Source organism: Balearica regulorum, chromosome 12 (assembly GCF_011004875.1).
Source record: "Balearica regulorum gibbericeps isolate bBalReg1 chromosome 12, bBalReg1.pri, whole genome shotgun sequence".
NCBI lineage: Eukaryota > Metazoa > Chordata > Aves > Gruiformes > Gruidae > Balearica > Balearica regulorum.
In genome coordinates, this window is record NC_046195.1 from 5,033,627 (window position 1) to 5,057,034 (window position 23,408).

A 23,408-nucleotide genomic window follows, 5' to 3' on the forward strand; every position below is an offset into this window, starting at 1 on the left:
AATTTGCCAAGCCTTGATGGAGCGTCACCCACTCCTTACTTCTAAGTTGGAGCAGTACAACAGAGCTCAGTCCCCCTTTTTTCAGAAGGAAGGAGAACAAGCAGAGTCATTCTGCCCATCACGTTTCTTTTGGTTAAATAATCTCCCTCTCTTCTGCTTTCTTCCTTTCTCAAGCCAGTTCCAGCTTTTTTTAGGATCCTTTCATCAGCTTTCCTTAACTGCCCAGGCTAACTGGGTGTCTGTTAAACCCAATGGTTTAATGAACTCAATGGATGGTGCTAGGAAATCCACCCTCCTCTGCTGCTGAATTTTATCCGGATTATCTGTGTGCAGAAGCTTGCTTTTCCAGGTAATTGGCTGAACTGAGCAGTGGAGCTCATTCTACTCCAAGCATGGGAAACACAGATAATGAATTACCTGTTGTGTGATCTATTTCATGATCCTGATAGCCTTTAAAATACTTTTCCAGTTCCTTTCTTTCCTACAGTGTTGCAAGTCTGCTTGATGAGGTTATTGGCAGTCTTGAGTTCTTTATATGTCACTGTTGTGAAAGATGCATCTGTTTTTCCATTAATGTCTGAAGTCATCTTTGTGTGTAACAGCTCTGTAGTCCATTGTACTGCTTGTCAGTACCATGTTGGCCACAGCATTATAACTACAGCTGAACAGTGAGCAGGAAAAGATCCTATCAATCCAATTAAAAATGCTGTCATTGAAACAACAGAAAATTGTAACATTGCAAATAAGAGACTTGAACAACAAATACCCATTTGAATCTAGGAAATCCTGTTGATCCCACGATAGTTGCAGCATTGTATTCTAGAAAAAAACGTTAAGGCTTTTTCTCAGCAATACTGGTACCTGTCAAGCTGAGTTTCAGTTTCTTATTGGTATTTTGAGACGATTCAATGTTTCCAGTTCTCACAAGGAATACTTCATAAAGATTTTTCCCATGATACATCATTTTTTACTTTCACTGGACAAAGACAAGCCTGATAACCTGCTATACTGCATAAGCATATTGCTCTGGGTCATTGAATATTTGGTATCAAATTTTGGTTTGTTCTTGAATAAAATCCATTAAGCTGCTATATTTGCATAATGCTTTCTATATGTGTGTCTTCTCTATAACCCCAAATCCTTCTATTTCTTTGTGTTTTACCTGGATTCAGGTGTCATAACTTATCTGACTGTTGTAAGAGGTATACAACTGACCTGCAGAAGGAAATATTCATGTCCAGAATCTGCTTATCCTGTTGGTCTGAATTTCTACTGACTTTGTAGATACACCGGGAATACTGAAAAACCTATTCACCTTCCAAAGTCACCCTGATCCCCAGGCTGTGTTGACTGTAGGCACTTAAATGGCACTTAAATCAGTGATGTTCATTTAAGTCAAAACTTTCAAGCCTTTTCTGAGAAGGGCAATGATAAGCAAGAATTAATTTTATCGTCTAGTGAAGTTACCTTCAGGTCTTCAGTCAATCCATTTGGTGATCTGCTTTTCTTTGTGACCAGCTCTTTTTTTATAGTAGAACTTGCTCCATGCCAGGAGTATGCTCTGTTAGTGATGTTTACAGAAACTAAACTTGCACAATAAAATAGTATATTGTTTTCTATACCTCCCAAGTAGAATAAAATCTAGGCAAAACACTTGCGATGGATGTTTAGAATTACTACCTGTTGGTAAGTGAAGTAGGTGTATTTTGAGGGAGGTGCTGAGTGGTTTTTATCATTCAAGGTAAAATCAGTACTAAATAATCTCTCATACACTAGCAGCAATGTAATCAAACAAGCTGATTGGGTAGGAAAGAAGTAATGAGGCTAATCAGAAATTTATATTATTTACTGGTGAATGCTTATAGACAAAGTCTTATTTGTGTTTGAGAGAATGGAATGAAATGTTTCCCCTAGGATGCCATTTAAGCTTTAAAGGTGATGAGCAGTTTCAGAAAGGATGTTAGTGATTACTGGTAGGTTGCTTGAACGCAGAAAATGCAAGAAAGACTTGATTCCCCTTTTCATTAGAGCTATTATCTCTTTTTCTCCCAGCTTTACACGTATTCATGACTAAGAAGGTTCCTTTATACAGCTGAGCATGGGAATTGCTGTTAGTGGAAGTTAGACCCTACTTTCATGTGTGACAGAGAAAACAGACTGGAACAGCTGGGTGCCAAATTGTTGCAGGGGAAAATATTTCTATTACTGATTTAAATGCTAGATTGGCTTTTCCATAAATAGTGTCTGAATCTTATTAGCCTTAGACAGCATGCTTTATCTGAAGTAAGTTTCATGCTGGAAGCTGGGTCTTGCATTATGGGGTCCCTGTGTGCAGACAAAATAATGAAAATGCTTTCAGATTTGAAACAGGCATGAAGTAGATACACCCAATTCCAGCAGTATTTCCATTATAGACATGGAAAGATAGTTAAAGCTGCATGTTGTTAGATCCCTGTATAGTCCTGTATTTCAGACTGAGATATTTTTTGCTAACTTGAGTAGCAAGAATTAGGGACAGCATAACCTTCTTGGATTTTGTATGGCAAGTGTAACCTTCTCATTACAGGACTGTGTAACATGCTAGAAAGAATGAATTATTTTGTTTGTTCCTTTATTTCATACCTCTGTGGCACAAGGTACTTGAGATACTTAGCATCAAGTCCCAAAGTACCTGAAGTGCCCTGCCCTTTCTGTGCTCTTGCTGCCAAGCAGCACTCGGGTGTCTGTTCTTGCATTTGTTCACTTAAATGAGCATGAACACTTCTCAAACTATGCAGAAATTTGCCTTTGCTGATGAGGTAAAATATAAGCTATTCTATGATACAAAATAAGAGAAGAAAGATAAAGTTTTCAGATTAGATTTGCTGAACCTCTGTGACTACTTTGTATAGCTATACAAGCAATGCAAAATGACTTGATTTAGGCCAGAAGGGGTGAGCAGACTCCTCAGATATCTCTAACCTTTGTCAAAATGACAGGAATGAATCAGTGCTATAAACTCGCTTGTGATATCAATATCTAACAAAACAATAAAAAAAATAAATCTGTGTCTCTCAGTTGAGGTTTTTTCAAGAAACCACAGCTGAATTCCTGCTGCTTTCTTTAGGAAAATAAAACTGAACAGGGTTATTTATTCTCCAAGAAGCCTGTGGCAATTTTGCATATATTATTTTAGGTGGTATAATGCACTAAGCCCTTTCTGTTCCTTTAAGAATGGCAAACTGTATGTCCTGTCTCATCCATGCCTGTCCTCCATACCTCCCCCTTTTACAGTAGAGCCAGAAGTTTTTCCTTTTTAACTTCCTGCTTATCTTGGCACCTCCCTGGTGCACATCATCCAAAGGCTGTCAGCTCCTAAAGACCTCCTGCCTCTATCCACTGTAAACCCCTGACCCTAGAGAAAGGTTTCTCCTTGTACTTCCAGGCCCTTGAACCAGTCAGTGTCATTGATGAAGACCTGGAAAACAGTTCTGGATTTGTGTAATTATTCCAGGTACAGTTGTCTTTTACCATAATAGCTGCACAGAACAGTTTGTACAGGACATTTACAGAAATGTGCTGTGGTAGTTTGTGTGTATGTATCAACATCCCCATGCTCAGGAACTTGTAGAGCTACCCCTCTTTACCAACAACCAGGATGTTGCTACTTTTTGCAGGAGAATGAAATAATTTGTAAACTAAACACTGAATTAAAAACTTAAATCAGCTTAGTTAAACAAGAACAGAAAGCTTTTGTGACTAGGGATCTGGCAGGCTAGGTTTCAGATATGTTTTGGCTGGTACTGTAGCAAAGAAGATAGGCCTGTAACAAAGGCCTACTTCTATGTGTTAAGAAACTATTCATTATCACTTTAGGTAGAAGGCTAATGATTCTTAGAATGAGCACCTGCTACACATCATGGTAGAAAGGAAGAGCTACAAGACACTTCAAGGTCCTTATGTACACACTTTTCAGAAAGGGAGGATGCTAATTGCCTCCAGGAACATCCTTATCTTCCTAAGGCACCTAGCAAACAATTACCAACACTGAAGTACTGAGAAACTAGGGGAAAGGTAATTTGGGCCAGGGTCCCCACAACCACTGACCCATAACCCCCCTACCCAAATTATACGACCTACTCAAAAGATAAAGGTGGAGAAAGGAACTGAGCGTGCGTCTAGTTTGCATACTAGGCAAAGAAATATGAACCAATTATTGTAAGGGGGAGTGTACCTCTTTGTAATCTTCGTAACATTTGTGTGTAAATGACAAGAGAACCAGCGCTAGGTGTGCCTGATGAGAGGAACTATCCTCCTGCCACCCAGCGCTGCAATAAAAGGAAATGCCTGCTGCTTAACGCCAAATTGCTGTTAAGGAGTTTTTTCATTCCCGAATCCCGGTGACAGTACCCCCCGCCGTTCCGCAGCGCAGCGTAAGCCGCCCCGTGGAGCCGCGGCCGACAGGTGGTGCCCGGGCCCCGCTGCGGCGCCAGCCCCCAGGGCGACGGGGGTCGGCGGTCGGACGTTTCCTGAGCCGGCTCGTTAAGCCGGGAGAAGTCAAAGCGGCAGGGAAGGGGTAAGGTCAGTGCAGCACGAGGAGGAAAAATCCAGACTTCGTCCCGTGTTGCTCGGGTGGGAGATTTCCTTTTGTCACGGCTTGTCCAGCCCCTGGCCAGATCCCAGGGTTTCACCTGTTATTTGGTACAGGAGTTGCAATAAAGCCTTGCGACAAATGATATCCCTTCCGGTTTAAAAGTGCTTTATTGCAGACACATTTTTTAATAGCAACAGGAAGCTTTGTTGGCAGCGTATTTTAATTATTGTCTGAATCGAGTCAAGGAAAGAGAAACTGTTTTGAACACAGGAAGCTAAACAGCTAATCATACATTTGAGTGCCTATTTCCACGGGGGATGTACAAGTACTCAAGTGTTGCTGAACTCCCAGTGCATCAGGAACCTGTTAAAGGGCTATAAAGTGCAGGCTTTATTAGCAAGGGGAAGGGGAGGATATGTAGCACCCTATGGTAGGCACCTGCTCTCTCTTTGCAGTCACCTGAGGGAGAATGGCAACTGAGCTCAGGAGACTCTGAATCACCCTCTGGAAAACTCTAGCTCTTTTCACTAACTGTAGAGCAAACCTAAAGAGACTAAATAGAAATTAAGTACCTAAAGCAGGGTAGCTACTTTATTTCATCACTGCCTGATGCTAGCTGTGGACTTAGTATACCTGAGGCTAATTGCCATGCTTGCCATATCTAAACCAGTTCTGCGAACTGTTAGTGGAGGTAATAAGGTTCCCACTAAAAAAGCTCAATTTTGTTCTTTTTTCTTCATTGTAGAGTACAGTCTTTCTTTGGTATTAAAAGTAGAGGTGTGTATATTAGAACAAAGCTCACTTACTCTTTAGAAGCTACGTGGCATGTAATGCATGATGTATAGTACTGTATTGCCTGGTCTGAATGGATAACAGCTATGTGGCACGCATTCTGCTTCCCAAAGAGGAGCAGCCCACTGTCTCCAATAGCTCCTCTTACTGTGCTGCTGAAAGGTCTCATTAGCTGGGGAAAGCGCAAACCCTGTCTCAAAGCCTCTAATTTAGATGGGAGATTATTTGAACCACACTCACAGCAAGTAAGTACATTTAAGTAAACTGCCAAAGCACCGACAGCTGAAATGTTACCAGGACATTTGGAGCGTCCTGAACCTTCGTACAAAACACGGCAGAAAGAATTTTCTCTCATTTGAATCACTAGAGGATTATTATGAAAGCAAAGCTTAAACGGTGTAAAACAAGCAGGAAAGGCAAGGCTTAGACCATGAACACGTGTGTTCCCAGCTAAACCTTTCAGCAAGTTCAAAATGTTCCCTGCTGCTGCAACCCACTCAATTTGTTTTCTCTGAGCACATCCAGTCTATTTCAAGCACTTGGTAAACATGAACTTCAGCTCTTTAGGGGAGAAAGGAAAGACAGAAAATTATTTGTCTACTCTTGCTGTGTTACAGGCATACAGCTTCAACTGAGTATTTAGCCAACCTCTTTTGGCAGCCCTTCCTGGCTTTGCAGTTGAGATTCCTATTTGCAGCTTGCAGAATAATTATAGAGAGTTTGCAGTGGTCTGAGTTCTGCTGCATTGCAGAACTGTGGTGAGAAACTTCATGGATCCCACCTGGCTCCGTGCAGCGTCTGTTAGGCATCACACATGCCTGTGGTTTTGACATACTCCCTTTCAAGGTGGTTTGCCAAAGCATTTTCTGCCTTGTCTTTCTCCACGCTGCATCTGCACTCGTGTTTCTGCTGTTGCTCAGTATCTGATAGGACACTGGGTCAGGGCTCGGTTGTCTCATGTTCTTTGTGGAAAATGAGGGCGCACATCCAGATGCAGAAAAGCAGCAAAGTTATTTTCAAATGAGCTTGAAAAACCGCACTTCCTACTGCTCTACTGCTGGAAACCTGCCAGGATTTCGAGAAGAAAAGAAGCACCGAGACAAATCTGGTTTTGTCCTGGGTTTGTTAATTAATCTCGAAACACCTCGGGACGCCCCTGTAAATAGATAGTAAGCAGAAAAAAACCCCGCAAGCAGGGAAAGGACGAGGGGCTGCTTGCTGTACGGGTGGCTCTAGGGCAGGGTTTGGCCACGCTTGCCAGCGCGGGGCCGAGCGAGGGCAGCCCCGTCCTTCCGCGCCCGCAGGCGGGTGCCCAGCGCCGGGCAGCTGCTGCTCCGTGGGGGCGTAGGGCGTTAATCAGAAAGCGCTTTCCCGTGCAAGGGTCATTTTGCAAGGTCCCCCTCCCACTGCTCTAGACGTCCCCGGTGCTCAGCGCGGTGTCCCTCCTCCTCTTCTCTCCGCCTGGGAGCGCTGCGGGGGCAAGGTGCGGGCGGCGCGGCCCGGCAGCCCCCCCGCCCTCCACCGGCGGCGCGGGTGGGAGGCGCCCGGCGCCGCTAGAAAAGAGCCGGCTCGGTGTGAGCTGCCTGCCTGCAGCCGCCGAGGGTGCTCGGGTCTGGTTATCAGCGAGCGAGAGTTGCTGGAAAGAACAAGTGGCTTCCTGTGCTTGACGAGGTATGTTCTCTGCTGAGGGTGACGTACGGTGGGGTTTATCAGAGAGGGACAGTTTCCCCTGGTACTGTTTAATCTCTTTAGTGGTTTAGTTCTGTTCTTGGTTCTTGTGGTGCAATCCATTCGACTTTGCTAAAGATAATGTGCTGGGTAGAGGCTGTTTTGAACCTGTGGATTGACTGGGCTTGTGCTAGTCCTGCCCTGAATAGTGTCCTCCGTGCCTTGCTTGGCTGTAGTTTGTCTAAGAAGGTTGTTCATGTACTTCTATATCTGTGTGTGTCTGCAGTTGGATTTGTACCTCAAGCTTTTTCCCTTTGAGGACCTACTGCCCAGCTACAGCAATGTGGTTCTTCGAAAAGATCAGAGCATCACATGAAAATGGAAACCTGCCTAGCTCCTCCTTCCTGGGACTGCCACCTGGCCAAAATCTGCCTGAAAAAGCCCGACTGGGGGCTGCTGCTTTTCCTAATGTGCTCACCCCTGACAGAATCCCTGAATTCTGCATTCCCCCCAGGCTGACCAGCTCCGGTCCCCCCAAGGGCACTGGCTCCCACCAGGACTATCGTTCAGATGATGCAGATCTTAATTCTTCTGACTACAGCCCTAGCTCTTCTTTGCCACATCTCATTCAGGTGGAAAGTGCTGAAGAGATCCCAGCCCCGGAGGAAGAAAGCACCAACTCGGATCCACAATCCCAAGCAGCGCTCTCCCTGCCTCACTTTCCCAGAGCCCCCACTTCCTATGGCTTCTGCACTTTGCTGGAAAGTCCCCACACCAGGAGAAAGGAGTCTATCTTCCATGGTGACCCACGTGGTGCTCTGCCCAGCCTGATGCTGTCTCGATCCAGAGCGAACACATTCAGTGGCAAAGGAAGTATGTCCAATCCCATTGCTATCAGCTTTGCTTCTGTGAGGCTCCCTCCCAAGCATCTCTCCCTGCACAGGCAAGGCGCCTGTGACAGCGATACTGCCTCCTCCAGCGATTCCTCTCCTTTCAGTTCTCCACTTCTCAGCAGGTCACCGCCTAGATCCTGTTCCCTAATCAAAACACAAAGTCAGGAGGGATTCCTGTGCCGCGCGCTGAAAGCCAGGAACAAATCTAGCATGGCCAGAAACAATTCTCTCTCTACAGAGGAAAGCAGCTCCACTGATAACAGCCCCAGTGCCATCAGGCGGGCCTCTGAGGGGCTGCTTGCCACGCAGCGCTTTAGCATGTCCTGTTCGCCCATCTTTCCTCTGGACCTGACCCACAGCCAGGAAAGGCTAGTGGGAGAGAGCACGGTGGTAATGGACAAGGGAGGCATGTTGAGGCTATCAACTGAATACTGCTCAGAAAATGAAAGGCTGCGGGTCCGCCTGATCAGCGCAGAGGGTTTATATGATGACTCTGTAGAGCCCAAAAACATAAACTGCTGTATCACCTTCTCCCTGGTGCCAGGGAAAACACAGAAGCAGAGAAGCACTGTTATAAAGAGAAGCAGAAATCCCATCTTCAATGAAGACTTCTTTTTTGATGGCATTGCAGAAGAAGAGCTTTACACCCTCTCTATAAGGATGAAAGCGATGAATAAAGGGTGCAGTATGAAACGGGATTACACCTTAGGAGAACGGGAGTTGTCTTTAATAACTATGTTGTCAGTATAATACTTCAGACATTCAAACAGACTACTTCTGTCTTCTGAAAGTTTTCTACTCAATAAAGTTTTGGGTTGATTTTATCTTTTTTTTTTTTTTAAAGAATTATTTAAAGTACTGTGTTGCTTGGTATTACTCTCATGCTGTGGTGCCTTATTCTGCTTCTTAACACCTCAAACTGTGAGGTACCTGCTGTTAAAAGGTGGCCATGGAGCAGACTTTCTCCCTGTAGCATAGGAGAGGAGGGTAGAGGGGCTAGTTTGCCTTTAGGATAGAAAATTAGGCAGTCACTAAGTCAAAGTTGTTCTTGTTTATGGCTTTTGGTAGGTGGTAGCGTTGGTTTTTTTTCTCTGGTCCTTAAGCAGGTACACAGCATGTGCACAGACTAGGCACTGAACTCTGTTGTAGCTCCCTGGTACTATATTGGTTAAATAGACCATTTACAAAAACGAACGTGTCTTGTGTTTAGGTAGGGGGATATATATACACATAGAGAGAGAGAGTGTGTGTGTGTGTGTGTGTGTGTGTGTTTGGGAATCAACTCTTTTCCTACTACAGGCGTGGATGATTTGGATTCCCAAAGCAGGTGTAAGCTTGTGTTGAGGAAAACCAGATTAGCTTCTGCTGAGCGGCAGCTAACTAAAAGCCACTGCAGGTGCAGCTCTCTTTCTCTCCACAAACCTACACTGTCAACACTGAACAGTGAGGTGGCTTCTGCCTGGAGTTGCTATGGTGGGAGTGATTGCTGTAGCACAGTTAGCAGCTTCATTTACCCTTCCTTTCCATGGCTGACTTCACAGCTGTTAGGATGAAGTTGCTAGGTAGTTGTGTTTTGGTCAGGAATGTACCCTGGAGCTATAGCCCTCAGCAATTCAGCTATCACATCCTTTCTGAGGCAGATAGGATAAGATATCAATATGGCAAGGGCAAAGGATAGTTTGAGATCTCTGGGTTGAATTCCTGCTTCAGCTAATGACTTGCTGCATGCTTTGTTCAAGTCATTGTGATAAAACTGGGATAATCTTTCTCTGTGCTGTACCAGCAAATGGTGAGTGGCTGAGGCACTTGAACACCGTGAGAAACACAAAGGTGTAGAGTTCCTGCATGCCTGAAGCTACTGTTCTTTCACCCCCACTTTTTTTTTTTTTTAATTTTTTCTGCTGAGGTGGACTGGGGGATAGGTAAAACAAATAAACTCATATATATACTGCAGCTGTGCAAGAGGAAGGGAGCAGACCCTCTGTCTTGAAAGTCCAGGCCTGTTGCTGCCTTCCCTGATTAAGTTGCAGGCCTCATTATGTTAGAGGTAGATAAGCCTTAATGGAGGAGCAATCCACACAGGCATGGGGCACAGAAAAGGAAGGTTTTCTTCTGTGTTCCCTGTGAGGCTGTAGAAATGGGGCCTTGCTTGTGCTAAATCTACAGCTTAAAAGCTCTTTCAACAAGATTTCTAGCAGATCCTCCCCCTCCCCTATTTTGGCAAGAGTATAACTGCCTGCAAATCATGGGACCGTTCATGGGAGGTTCTGGTATTGCTTGGCCACTGAATCATTTGATTCTGTTTCAGACTTCAGTACCCCTGGAAGGATTTTTTTTCCCTTCTGATAGCAGAGAAAACCCAAAGGATCTTAACTGACCACGAGTGCTCGGAAATGCCCGCTGCTAATTCTTAATCCAGCTCACGTGAGATGCTTCTAAAAACAGAACCCTTGTACAAAGGACAACTTGCACAGGAGAATGGCTGGGTATATTCCCAGAAGCTGATTAAAATCACATGGAATAATAATCCCTTTGTGCTAAAGGAAAGAATGAAATGTACTGACACACTGTGCAGCTGGAGGTGATGCGCTGACAGTTACATCCTTGAATCCAGGCAAACTGACTATAAGGGAAAACCTAAAGGAAGTGGGGAAAAGTGAAATTAAAAAATGCAACTTCAAGGAAGAATCAATAATGCTGCAAAAAATTAAGCGTATTTAATTGGTTACTGTATGGTGTCTCCTGAAGGAAGGTAGAGGCTCCCACTTCAGGCTTATCACTCATTTGCCTGGTTTATCATTTTTAGTTCTTGGGACTTAAGGTCTTTTCACAGGTATAGCCACAGGGAGAAAGAAGCCAAGATAATACAGAATAGAACAGTTACATGTATCAGAGAATCACATACAGTCACACTACAGTGGGTGTCTCTCTGCCCTGGGATACCTGCTGGGCCAGTGCTGTACTGCAGGGACACAGAATGACAGAACGGTTGAGGTGGGAGGGGGCCTCTGGAGCCTGTATCACCTGACTCCTGCTGAAAGCAGGGTCAGCTCCAGCAGTTGCCCAGGACCACGTGCAGTTGGGTTTAGAGTGTCTTCAAGGATGGAGACTCCACAATCTCCTTGGGAACCCTACTCCAGTGTTTTACTCCCCTAACAGCAAAACAGTTTTTCTCTCTGCGTGAGCAGAATTTCCTGTATTTCACTTTGTGCTTGTTGCCTCTTGTCCTGTCACTGGATACCTCTGAGAAGAGCCTGGCTCCATCCTTTTCACTTTCTTCTGTCAGATACTCATGTGCATCACTGAGGTGCTTCCCTGAGCCTTCTCTTCTGCAGGCTAGTGGGCATAGTTACTGGCATAAAAGAGAAGTGCTTGTAAAGTCTCATCCTTCATCAGGCAGGGAAGGAGTTAAGTCCTTGGAGAAAGTCCTCCCTTCCTGTCATAGGACAGTAAGTTTCCACCTGGGCTCATCTAGGCAGGTATTTAAAGAGGTGAAGGCTGTATCTTTGGCTGGTTGAAAACTGAGCTGGTTTAAAGCTCTTTAAACAATGACTTATGTTTGAGAAAGTCTCCTTACAGAAGTTTGATGATAGGCCTACTTGCTAGAGGGTGACTTCCTTCAGCTGGAAGCAGCAGACTTGCAGACCTGATTCAAAGGGAGAGTTTAAGGTTGGGAAGGATGGCTGGACTTTGCCTGTGTTTCTCTGGTAAATAACCTAACTCCAGATTTTTCTTGATAATTTTCTTCTTTAAGAACTTTGAATTAAGTACCTATTCAGCTACATGAGTCAGGCTCAGGACTAAGTATGACTAACACTAAATAGAAAACAGTTTTAGTACTGTCCCTCCCACCTTCCTATTTTAGAGTGTCTTTTTACATTTTGGGGTATTTGATCCCTTTTGAGCTTTGGAGTGTTGCTCATCAGAGTGTTGTTCTTGTTAGCAATGCAAAGCCATAATACACTTCAATTTGCTTGAATATTAGAGGGCATAGGATTTGTTGTCTTGTGCTCTTACAGGTCAATTAAGCTGTAAGTGGTGAACTCCTACAATGCTGCCTACGCTACAGTTGCTGTCCATAAGCGTCAGCCTTATTGGAGCGATTACGTAAAACACCTGCATATGCAAACAAGAAGGCAACTGGATACTTCAGCCTGGAAAAGCTCATGATGCCTCAATGCTTATATGAGAGTCAACAGCAAGAAGAAAATCCACCTCCTGGCATTAGCTACTCAGAGTTAAGCTGTACTCTCTTCAGAAGTTTTCTGAACTTCTAAAATACTATGAAAATATGGTAGCATAAATGATTCTCTCAAGCAGAATTCCTGGTTTGGGTTAGTCTGATCAGCTGCGTTTAGTGGTGCTCACTGGTTGGAAGATCACCTCTTAATTTCATTTTTAAATGCCCCCCTGACAATTGTTTGAGGAAAAGAAGTTCTTTCTGCCAAGATCCTCAGCTCATGTTTTGCTAAGCAAATATTATTTGTTTCAGCTGCACTGGAACTACTACTTGTGCTCACCTTTTCAAACCCAGTTATTTTAAGCGTGCCTCTTCAATTCTTGACAAATGTTACTGTAAAGCAAATCTTATGTTTTTCTTTCCAGAAATCCACGCAGGTTATACTTAAATACAGTTTGTAGTGCAATGTATAGTAGGGTAAAATGCAATTCCTGTAAATATGCTGTTTTTCAGGTAAAGTTCAGGAATAATACCAAGGGAAGCAAATATGTATGACCTAAAAAGCCTGACAGGACAGATGTGTAGACTGGGGATTAGGCAGCACAGTGACTGCAGTATCAAATTCCATTTATTGTGACACTTGTTCTAAGCTGCTCCTGTTTCTCAGACTGGGTCTGGAGAGGCACTGCTGAAAACAGCACCTACGCCGCCTCCGAGTGCCTCCTCCAAGGGGGGTCTTTGAGGAGGCTGGTACCTCTGTTCCTGTGGCTTGGCTTTTGAGTCAGCTGTAGTGACTGAACATATGATGGGGCATAATGGGCAAAAAAAAATTTCTAGTTTTTATTCTATTAATTGCTGTGGGTAACTTTTAGTTTCCTCAGGAAAGAACAGCTAGCTGAATGTCTAAATCTGTGAAAAGCCTATCTTTGGGTTGCCAAGCTCCTTCCCCCAGGCTGGGGAATGAATGGATTGCTCAGTGCAAGGACCTCTCTGCAGGACTGCTGGGGAGGGCATGCCACAGGCCATGCACTTGCTGGGCTGTCCCAATGCTCTCCAGTGACTGCTGCCTGCTTCACAGATGGACAGTTGTCCTGCATCTAGGTTAGAGATCTTCTAGCTTGCATAGGTGGCTGAGTTGTGGGGCATGATATTTGGCCAAGGTAGGAAAGATAATGAGTCACATCTACTGATAGCTTTTTGCAGCAGGATGTTTGATTAAAACAAACAGTAGCCTTATGCTCACAAAATGAATGGCCTAATTATCTGGTATCTGTTTTCCATTACTGTGTGCTCTGAACAAAAAAATGCATGTAAGATTAATCTGCCTATTTAAATGAGATGGCATTTCAATACAGACAATGCTGATGACTGTCACTGAAATGTACTCTAATATCAGTATTAATAGTGTCTTAGAAGAAAAGACTAAAATTATGTTGAACAATGTGTACTCATAGCGGAGGTAAAATGAAGTTTAATGTTGCAGAGTGTCTGTGAACTAACCTACTTTGAGTCAAGGTGATTGGTATCAAACACAGATGCAGGAGGGGACAGAGGTGCAAACGCCCAAAAGCAGACCTCAGCCCAGTCTGCGCACGGCATCATGCTGCCTGCAAAGTGGGGAAAGGGGCTACATTCTTGTGTATTGGCTCGTTGTGCCTCCATCAGGATTGCTAAGCAAGTCATGAGTTTTATACTGCTGGTTCTTTGCATTTAGGGGATCCTTATGAGAGGAAAAGAGCTTCCAGTAGTTTTTTTGCTCCTGTCAGGAACCGAAGTGGCTACAGCCCAGGTTGTTGTTGGTATTGCGATTGGGGTGAGGTATTGGGAATTGAGCACAGTCCCAGAGATGAGAGGAAGGGTCCAACAAACAGGAGTGAAAAGAATTAACGGCCTCTTTTGCCTAGATACCACCACAGGGGACCGGACAGCTCTGTCTTCCGATTTTGTTACTCCTTCTGCTATTACTTTTCTACTTCTGGCTGTAAATGTTCTAATGCTGCAGAACTAGCTATCTTGAGTGGTACAGTGAGAACCTGACCTTGTCAAGCATTGCATGTACTAGACAGGAAAGCACTGAACAAGATTTTCCAGATTGCTTCCTTTCTGTTAAACCTTAATGATTTTTTTTCTACTTGTGTTTCTCGGCCTCTTCAGTGCAAAATCAGGAAGCATTTGCATGAGCACAAGGTGAGAGAGAAAGTTGGCTGAAAAACCTTACAGTTGCTTCTTTTTAGTGAGAGGGCCAGCCAAGGTTCTAGGTCTTCATTGCATTGCTATGTTGAAGAACCACGTTCAGTCACAACCCGTCTGTTTAAACTGTTGCTGTGAAGTACAGGAGGTCACACAAGTTTAGTTTTCCAAAGCTTGCATCCCTACATTGATTTCATATGGCTGTATCTCACCGTGTTCCTCAGTTGCCTGTAAGGAAGAGCTCTTCCCTGTCTTGACATAATAGGTGAGAAAGACACCGATAAAAGCACTCAGGTAAGAGGCTTGCATTAAAGGTGCTCATTTTGTCACGTGCAGAGGCAAAGGATGAGGTGAAGTAGCTTAGAATGGCACTGCATGAATTTGCATGATTATTTCTATCACCCCTTTATGAAAGTGCACGGTTCCAGAAGCTGAAACCATTTAACTTCAATCTTTGCTGGTTTTGGTGTTTTGTTTTGTCAAACCTTCCTGTGCTAACCATTAGCTGTTGCCAGTGAGCAAGAAACCTGAACTTACACAAGTAAATATAATAGCAATAACAGATGCTGTCTTGAAATACCAGAGCCAGCTTAAGTTTGTCTGAAGTTTCTCTGATTTCAGCAGATTATTTCATTTATATAATTGTGATTCTAGAAGATACCCTGGTTGTAAGCATGTGTTACTTGACCCCTTCTGGGAGCCCAGTGTGCATAGCAGAGCTGTACCTGCCAGAATTGCTTTCTGCTGGGATCCCAACCATTAAATTTTGCAGGAGGAGTTGGGCACTGGGCACAGCTGACTTTTGCAGTGTTGGATGCCTTAACTACAGCTGAGCTGGATGCCCCAGCACTGCTCCTGCATGTACTTAAACAGCATGACAAAGCTTTGGTGTTAAAGAGAGGCTCAGCACAACCTGCTGCCCAGCCTGGAGGGACTGCTGTGCTGAAGCTGAGCCTAAACCTTAGTGTTGAAGTCAGGCGCAGGGGAATCACCTAGTAAAGCTTGTTAAAGGCAAATAGCTCATGCTGAGTGTTGAGAGTGTTGGCAAAAGCAACATCACCAATGATGAAATGACTTTCACACCCCTAATTAGCTTGCCTAAAGTGTCAAAGGCAATTTAAGCCAGTAGCTCAGCTGTGCAGTCTTGGATGAGTTGGTCTGTGGGAGAGGGAGGAGAGTCAAGACTCCATAGGTGAATTTTAATGGAGAAGAAAAGTTGTCTCAAATCATAGCTGAGGCTTTTCAGAGATGCAATCTAAGCTTGGTTAGCCCAGCTCTTGGTCTCTTGGCTTACTGTTGTGCGTAAGGAGAGTTACCTTTGCATGAGTGGCTCAGCAGTGCAAGATTGCCTTTTTTGATGGCACAAGTGGGTGGTCCTTGGGACTCACACCGCTCATCTACTCTCAGGGCATAGGGGCGGTAGACGTGAATGCCACCTCCAGCAGGGAGTGTTCAATTCTGGGGGGCTCAGAAGGTGCCACCTGCAAGATTTGTGTCCTGATTTTTCCTGAATGCAAGACCTGACTAACCTTGTTCTCTAAACAAGGTTAGAGCAAAATATAACCTAGCTTCAAGGTGCATTTACAGGGCTCTGATATACTGCAAGTTTGCCGAGTGGCTGTGTTTGTCCTGTTTGTATCTGTGAAATGAAGTGATTTCCTAAACTAGTGTGAATTGTGTAACTGACTTTTTGAAATTAATTTCCTTTAACAGTACAGGTCAAAGTCTGGCTAAGGTTAGAAATATTGTTAATAAACAGCATTGATTTATGAGAAGCTGCATGCAGTGTGATTACTGAGAGAGGGGTGTACACACACCAGAACTTAAATTATGCTTTTCCAGGTAAACACCCCTTTCCTCTCCCTTTGCCCAGAGGTAAGAGTCACCTTGTACCTATGAAAGAGCTGTGGAGCAATAGCTGACCTTGTTGTCAACTAAGACAACAGAGTACTTGGCACATTCAGGGGTAAGTGTTGTTTGTCTGCCACGTGTGCTCCGTCGGTGACAGAGGACGGCTGGGTTGGTAGCGGAGGCATTGTCAAGTGGGGTGCTGTAAAGGAGAATATCCGGGCGGGTGCAGCTAGCTCCAGAAACATCCCTTCAGATAGGATGACTATCCCTGTGCCCTGACAGAGGATGCAATGCACCTGAGAAACCATTTTGCATTTTTATTTTTAAGACAAAACTTATGATTTCTGTTCAGAAAAGTTCCTAAACTATTCTACAGCTTTGTTGCTTATTAACTCACTGCCTTTGTAGCAGGATGCTTTGCTAGGGTGTGTACTTCATCCAGAGGAATCTGAAACAAAACCATTAGTATGAAAAAGTTGGTAAAAATTCCTAACCCACTGGGAGTGTTGGACATTATCCAAGTTTGCATAAAACTTAAGCACAAATCTAATTCAATAGTGAGTTTCCTAAGACTTGTCTTAAATATTTCTATTGGAACAGAATGGGCATATCTAATAAATGTAGATGAAGAGATATGTGCAGCAACTGGAATATTTCTGTATTTTTCTAAAAAGGCACGTGGCTTCCTTTAGCCCTCTGCTTTAGAAATACCTTACTTAGGAATGAATGACTTAAGATTGCCTCAGGGATGGGACTGGGTGGAAGTTACAGGACACAGACATGTCCAGCTGGCAGGAATGATTTGTCAGTCTTGGAAGTTACTACATGGAAGAAGATGAGGCTTTAGTGTCGAACAGCCCACGGGAGCAGAACACTTGAGAATTGCAGGTATATGAAGGGAAACAAAGGGATATTTAATCTGTGGGACCTTTTTAAAGGTCAAAATGCAGCATATTCTCAGGGAATATTGGAAGAAAAACTGAAAACCAAAATGTGGTACTAGGAGTATCAGTATGGAGCTCTGCTCTGCTTATTTATATTTCCACTCAGTGTTTGTGCTGTAAACAAATACTGTTTGAAGACTGGGTACCACTTATAGCTGACTTTTTCTTGATAAGAACCCTTTTTTTTTTTCTAAAGAAAAACAGTCCTTGTTATAGCATTGGCCCATGACTTTTTGTCAACTTCAGAATCACAGAATAGTTGAGGCTGGTGGGGACCCACAGATCACCTAGTCCAACCCCTTGCTCAAAGCAGGGTCAGCCACAGCGGGTTGCTCAGGACCATGTCCAGTCGGATTTTGAGTATCTCCAAAAGATGGAGGATCTCCAACCTCTCTAGGCAACCTGTCCTAGTGCTCGACCACCCTCAGAGTAAAAAAGATGTGGAGTTTTTCCTCCTCTTCCTTCTCTTGTGTTGTCTTATGCTCACATGGAATTTCCCATGTTTCAGTCTGTGCCCATTTCCTCCTGTCCATTCTGATAGCACTGAGAAGAGTCTGGCTTCCTCTTCTTTGCTTCCTCAAATCACACTTCCCTTGTTTCTTTTGAACTTTTTGGGCTTTTGTGTCTAAGCTTAAAATAGTAAGTGTCTGAAAACTATTGGTGATAATTGGCGTGCATACCATCTGCAGCAGGTCAGCAATTGCCTTCTTGGGGTGATTTGCATAGTTTTGACAATCCCTTAACGTGAACTGGTGGAAGTAAGTAGCAATTCATCTGGCACTTGAATTGAGTAAGTTTTATTATTCAAACTGCTAAAGCTGAATAGGTAATATATCTGTGCTGGGCTTTAGTAGTTTCTGACAGTGGCCAGCTGCCTTGTTTTACTTGTAACCAAGAAGCAACCTGCTCATGTGGAGAGCTTTGGTCAGCTTTTGGGCACCACAGCAAATATGCAAATTCTTGACAAGTTTTTTAATCACTTTGTGGGGTTTAACCACATGCTGTATTCCCCTTTGGGGCAGAAAACATGACTGGGTCAGGTACAGCACTGGTATGAGTACAACCCTTTTGACAAGCTGTAGGAGGGGATGTTCCACGCCTCAGACACATGAGCAACATTCAATTTAGGGGAATAGATATACAAAACCAGCTTCCTTTGTGACTTATTTCTCACCTGTACCAGACAAATTACTTGGTAGCTTTCCTAACAGTGAAAAGAAATGGACCTATACATTGCTTAATGGAAATCTTGCCTACATATTGCTTAATCTGCTAAATAAGATATTGTTATCTATGGCCTCCCCTCTTCTTGAATTGCAAATGATGCTTAAAGGGGAAACAGTACAGGAAGCTACAGACAGAAATAGTCCAAGAAGCCACACTTTGCTCTCAGTTGTAAGGTTTCCCACAAGAATCTTAACGGACGGTGGATCCTCCTGTCTGTGTCTAATCTTTGAGTGCAGCTAGGGGAGCCCAAATGTCTGCAGTTTCAGGAGGGAACTGCTCCAGAGAGGTGTTTCTGTAGATGGTAGACTAGCCATGCAGCTGTCAATAAGCAACGATTCACCCTTATGCCGGGGAAAGAAAGCTCAAACAGAAAACACCGTCAACAAATTGGTAGTTATTTCAAGGGTAAATTCTGTAATGACGTAGCTGTGTTGCAGTGCAGAGTCTTACCTAATGTATTATTAGCTGATACCTTGCTCTTCTATCAGCTGTCACTGTTTCAAAGGTAAGTCCCCCTAAGCCTAAGTCTCAGACTTTTAGCATATCGCTTTCCTATTTTTTTCTGACTCTTTTCTCCTGGAAATTATTGTCTTTTCCCATCTCCCTCTTTTGCATACAGTAAATTCTTCTTTTCTCCCTGGTATGTCAAATTTTTCTTTTTGTCTGGTAAGGACAGAGCTGATTGCCTGTTTTCCTTTACCTTTCTCCACATCTCTATCTCCCTGTCCTCTCCTAAGGTTTTCTGCCTCTTTGCAAGGGCTTTATTTAGCTTTGGCAATGTCATCTTTGCTCCAGAACTACCAAGTTCTAGGTAATGTATTTTTCCACTTGGATTACTAAAACTGGGTCATTTCCAATTGTGATATGAAACTGATGTCATGCCTTGTAAGTGGTACAGCTTAGCACTAACATCACTTATCTCCTGTTTCCAGTAGGCAATTCCATTCAAAGAATGGACTAGTAATATTTGAGCACCTGGAGTAAAACTGAAAGTGTGAGCTTCAATGCAGATCATTGTTGCTTTATTTAAATCTAAAGCTACAGGACAAGGGCAATATTGGTACGTAATCATATAGCCCAGTGACTATAGCACTTTTCTTTGAAATGTCATACTTTTTACCTTGGAGATAGCCTCAAAAGTTAAAACATTATTCCTTTTACTAATGATTGGACTGATGTGCACACAAACTGAAAAAGTAATACTTCATCATGCAGACTGCTTCAAGCTATTATTTTACATAATATCTCTGGACTTTTAAGTTGTTACACCCAGACCTTGCATAAAATAAAAGCGCTCACTGATGTAGAAGAGACGATGGCCTTCAGATTGCCTGGGAAGGCTACAGCCCAGAACAGCTGGGTTTTTCCCCAGAGCTTTGACTATCAAATATTTCCGGATCCAGTACTTGAGCATTCATCTTTGATGTTACAGCTTACTTTATGTTTTAATTGTAAAGATAAGAGGGATGGACTCCTTCCTGATGGGCCCTTTGACCCCCAGCATCTCCAAGTCTGGCATCTCCCCTGGTTAAAGTATATTGATGAAAATAATTTGGCAAGGCTGAAAGCTCATCTCTGATTAATTACCAGTGCACAGCATGGGATTCGGCAATGGTCCATTTCTCTATTTATTACACTTAAATTAACACGATTTTTTTGACTGCATACACTGCAGGACTAAGGGCTCAAAGGATGAAAAGACTTGCAGTATGTGATAAAAACATACCTCAGTTAAAGTGGGATAGATAAAAAAATTAACCCATGTCTTATCTGCACTTAGAAACCATTGCTGTCTAAATAGAATATAATGGGTTTCAAAGCAAGAAAGGATATAAAAATGCTGATGTATATAAAGAATGGGATGAGAAGTTGGGGTTTTTTTTATATAAAGTGACCGGAACTGACTGTGCTTTGAGAGGCTGAGGGGGATAAACCCCATTTTTTTTTCAAAATCTCTCTTCCTTATTTTTTTTATTCCTTTATAGTGGAGAAGAAAAAGTTTTCCTTGTAATCGTGGTTATGATTTTTTTATGATCCTGGTTATTGAATTTAATTTGCAATAAGACCTTGAGAGGCAACTTAGAAAAAAGTCTTCTCTTGATTTTGAGCTTTTCTGTAGCTAGAACCTGTTAAATAGGTCAGTATGTTTTGTATTTGAGGGTTCTGTAATTAGGTTCTTGTCTGTCAGATGCAAGAACAGAAAAGTGGTGGTTTTTTTGGCTTTCATTTATTTTCTTTAGCACTTTCCTATTTACAGGTTTTTTCTTCAAGGTAATTCCAAATGCATAACGCAGAGTGACAGCAGTTTAAAAGTGAAGACAGCTGTTTAATGTTTTTCTGAAGAGTGACTATGAACCTTCATCACAAAGCAATTTACTAGATAAATATACATTATGATATCATGCATGTGATACAGCGAAGTCTGAAGAGAAGCTTTTGCCCAGGATACATCGGAAAAGAAAATTCCTTCTACCATGTTCTCAAATATACCAGGCCTATAGCTACCATGTAAGTATCTTTTTAAAAAAAAAAAAAAAAAAAAAAAAGGCAGAACTGAGTTAGTAGTAGTGGCAGTATGTGTGACAGGAGAGGAAGTTTACCCCCTCCTCTCTGCTCTTCATCAGTCCATCTTCCTCTGATACTGTACAGCCTTCTCCATCTGCCTCAGTGTGCCCTCCTCTTCATCCCCATTTCATTATGTGAGGGTTATTTGAGGTGGTTGGACACTTCAGATGTGGGCTATATGCAGAAAAACAGAGTAATCTAAAGTTGACATCTCTGTATGTAGATCTAAGTGGATAAATCTGGCTGAGTAACCTGAAAATTATGCTATGTTTTACAGATTGTGAGACATAAGAAAAAGGTAAAGTAGTGTGAACGTGCCATAGGTCTGATGATAAGAAAATGCTGCTAGGTATAATAGCAGCAACAACAAAAATCTAGGTCTACTGAAGGGAGGCCTGGGCCTTGAAACAAAACATGAAATATCCCTAAGTAAAATACTTGGGAACAATTTTATAAAACGACTAATGAGAAAAAGATAATTTTCTAGTGGATACATCATAAGGAAAGCTGGGGATCAACCCCAGTTTAATTCATGTTTAATGATGTGAGCATTTTGGGTTCTGCAAAGCTATTGAATTGTCAGATAAGTTCCTCACATTGCCCTGGTGACTGATTTTTGAAAACGTGGGTAACAATTGTCTGCTTCAGAAAGAGCTGGTAATGCACTGCAGCTTGGCTTGTTAGTGGTGCTCTTATGCATTGAGTAGCAGTAGGTGCTAGGAGACTTGTTAGTTACATAAATGTGGTTATACTAACACAAGCCTGTGCCACCAGAATTTCTGTAAACTACAAAAGAAGGAGTGATAATAAGATATAAACGGAAAGAAGGAAAAAGATCCAGCACATCACATAAAACTCTAGTCCTGCAGGTTTCTTGTACACCGTGTGCTTTTCAAACTCACAGAAATATAAACATTAACAAAATCCACTGACTAAGTAGGACTCGCTCAGGTATATGAAGCAGAAAACATTTAATGAGGAAACTGGTGATATTAAAGTACATCTTAAAACACAGTTATTGACCTCCTAATTTAATGAAGCATTGCACCTCATTGGAACAAGTAGTCTGTGCAATAGAAAAGTTTAGGAAATAAAATAAGGCCTCCTTATATCTTCCATGAATTTAAAATTGTTGGGCGGGGGGGGGGAAGGCAAGGCCATACTGATATCACGCTAACTTTACAGGTGAGGAAAGGCAGTGGAGTTGATGATTCACAATGTGCTTTCACCATATGGGGTTTTTTTCTTTTCCCCCCCGCGTCCTTCAGTTTCTGAGCCTCTCTCTATTCATAGCCATAAATGTTTTGCATATTAATGACTGATAAATGTAACAGAATTCTACTCTGTACATGTGACTGGGAAGCATGCAGCCAGGCTCTGTACCCCTGCTCAGTGTGTATGGAAGCAGATTGATAATTGCTGCTGCTGCTGAGTAAGTCCAGGCACCAGTGCATTGTCATGATTAATTTAACAAAGCTTACTTAGAAATGACACTACAAGTGATGGCTAATGGCATGTCTCTTCACTCTTGTAAGTGTATAATAGATGTTACTTTTAAGGAAGTACAAAGGAATGAAAGCCTGTTTTTCTGAGTCAATCAGACATAAAATGGGAGGTTGCATATTCCTGACTTTTCCCACGTTGGTACATAATTGCTCAGGTGTTGTCAGCTGCTTGAAGCAGCTTTGGCCTGCAAAGGAGAGGGTAGCAGTTTCCCCCTATGCAAGGTCAGGGATTGAAAATCATGTATGAAAGCTTATCTCATTTGTGAGCCCATAGAGGTTAGACCATCACCTAGCCAGACTGTCAGCACCACCAGGCTTACTTGGGATGTTTTGGAATTAACCGTTGCATCACACCTGGGATGCAGAATCCTGCCTCCATGTGTACCCTGGTCAAATGTATTGAAGAACACTTTGCAAATGTAACTATGTGCCTATCAGCCACTTAATTCCATGAATGGCTGATGTTTTTTGGTGCAGCTTTGACTTACCAAACAGGTTCTTGAGGGAAGGTTGGCAAAACAGTTTGGTTCAGCAGCTCTGCAGTTAACATATTTCCCAGACTGCATCAAAACAGTTGGACCACTGGACCTGCCACATAAACAAATGAACTTGATATAAAACTGCTTTTAACCTGTAATGTAATGTTTTTGTGGGGGAAATTGCCGCATCCTCATTTCACATAAACAGATATACGAGTCATTACAGTTGAGTATGTTTATAGTACATGGCAGTTCTTTTCAAAGCACACATGTTTAAACAGATGGCTTATGTTGACTATTAATGCAATTCCTGCAATTAAGTTCAGTCTGAACAAAGTAGACAGAGACTGACATTCTATTGACATCAAAGCTGGTGTATTGCATCTTCTCCTTATGAATGTTCAAATTCAGATCTGCTACTACAGCCTTACTGAAATGTCAATTGTGATAAGTCACGATGTAACTGAAGAGCAGAGATAAGGTACCTGGCATCTTGCTAATTTACTTTTTGACTGGGATTTGCTGTTTGCATATTCATGCT

General features: G+C 42.8%; 2 protein-coding genes across 2 annotated transcripts in view; one reads left to right on the forward strand and one right to left on the reverse strand.

Moving 5' to 3' along the window:
- TLN2 (talin 2) overlaps window positions 1-22,957 on the reverse strand; it is a 253,175-nt gene extending 230,218 nt beyond the window's left edge. The window contains exon 1 of the mRNA XM_075765049.1: window positions 22,877-22,957. The gene's annotated coding sequence lies outside the window, so the exon portion shown is untranslated. The remainder of the gene's footprint in view (window positions 1-22,876) is intronic.
- Window positions 6,910-8,750, forward strand: LOC104633334 (C2 calcium-dependent domain-containing protein 4C). The gene is made up of 2 exons (XM_075764724.1): window positions 6,910-7,036; window positions 7,320-8,750. The coding sequence occupies exon 2, from the start codon at window positions 7,375-7,377 to the stop codon at window positions 8,674-8,676; it is 1,302 nt and encodes a 433-aa protein (XP_075620839.1). The 5' UTR covers window positions 6,910-7,036; window positions 7,320-7,374; the 3' UTR covers window positions 8,677-8,750.
- Window positions 22,958-23,408: the final 451 nt, after the last annotated feature.